The 1,210-nt window shown below is 41.9% G+C and overlaps 1 protein-coding gene across 1 annotated transcript; it reads right to left on the bottom strand.

The window, feature by feature from the left end:
• Positions 1-245: 245 nt before the first annotated feature.
• On the bottom strand, positions 246-974 carry LOC105782704 (uncharacterized protein At5g39865). Its single transcript, XM_012607624.2, has one exon. It carries the CDS (start codon positions 972-974, stop codon positions 246-248), a length of 729 nt encoding a protein of 242 aa, XP_012463078.1.
• Between the last annotated feature and the right edge of the window lie 236 nt (positions 975-1,210).

The raw sequence follows: 1,210 nt of genomic DNA, 5'->3' as shown, positions 1-1,210 counted from the left end.
TAAGTCATTGATACATGATAAAATAGTGCAAGTATTAAATTGAGTTTGTTTCTTTCAGGTACCACATTACACATTAGGTGAAAGTTTAGGGACCAACCGTGACATTAACCCTAATAATATACTACTTTTGAGAAAAATGTACATGCATTTCTTCCACAGTCAAATGCTCTAATGAAAATTAGGAGAAGAAAATAAATTACGTTTCTCTCTTTTTGTTTTTATTAATCTAGTATATATTTTTAAAGCTACGAAAAAGGATAGCTAATTCGCCGGTGACCGGAGGGATTACAAGACGGGCACCTAACCAGACCATTGGTGTTGCAATCGGCACAACTTCGGAACCCAGTTTTTTCAGAGTAGATCTTATGGCTACCATTGCATTGTGGACAAAGAATAAATCTCAGCCCTTCACATAAATTACACACACTTGACCCAACCACCGACGGTAACCCACCGATCATCTTCTTCAGTTCACCACATTCATGTAATCGTTTCACTTCCTCTGCTCCGCCGATATACGTTCCGCCGATGAAAACCAAGGGAAGGGTGAAACTTTTGTTACGCCCAATGATCCCTTGTAACTCGTCTAAGAAACTAGAATCCAATGACACATCTCGTTCGTCGATGGGAACATTGAATCCTCTAAGGATTGATCGAACGGTCTTGCAATCTTCAAAGGTTTTTCGAACGACACGGAGGCTGGTGAGGTAAACGACGACGCGTTGGTCAGCGTTGGGGAGTGTAAGTGGACGGCGGTTGGAAGAGGACCAGGCGCGTAAGACGGTGGTGGAGAGCTTGACACGGTGGAAAATGGAGGGTCTTTTAGGGGATTGAGGATAGAGGACTTGTTGTTCTTCTTCTTCTTTGAGGATAGCATCAATGTCTTTGAATGAAGAGAAAGAGAAATGGGAAGGTGATTTTGTGGGGTTTGTTGTTGCTGCCCTGCTTGGTGATCTTAGCCATTGGGGAATCATTTGGAGAGGGATTTTGATTTTGGGGGGTGTTTTTTTTGCAAGGTTTGTAGATATATAGGGGTTTTTGAGATAATGAAGGGAACCCTAGATCTAGATGAGAGTATGTATGGAGAATGGGGATTTGAATTAAAGATATTCAGATTCAAAGCTTTTGGGGGTGTAATAATGGTGATGGAAGAGAGCGAGAGAGAGAGAGAGATGGGGCATTTTGACATTTCAGGGTATCATTTAGGGGC

The sequence above is a fragment of the Gossypium raimondii genome, chromosome 13 (assembly GCF_025698545.1).
Source record: "Gossypium raimondii isolate GPD5lz chromosome 13, ASM2569854v1, whole genome shotgun sequence".
Taxonomy (NCBI): Eukaryota; Viridiplantae; Streptophyta; class Magnoliopsida; order Malvales; family Malvaceae; genus Gossypium; species Gossypium raimondii.
The sequence above is the reverse complement of the archived record's forward strand: the minus strand, read 5'-3'. Positions and strand labels throughout refer to the sequence as shown.

Bases quoted from the DNA above. Each gene is read 5' to 3' on its own strand.
- LOC105782704 (XM_012607624.2), bottom strand. From the start codon at position 974: ATGATTCCCCAATGGCTAAGATCACCAAGCAGGGCAGCAACAACAAAC.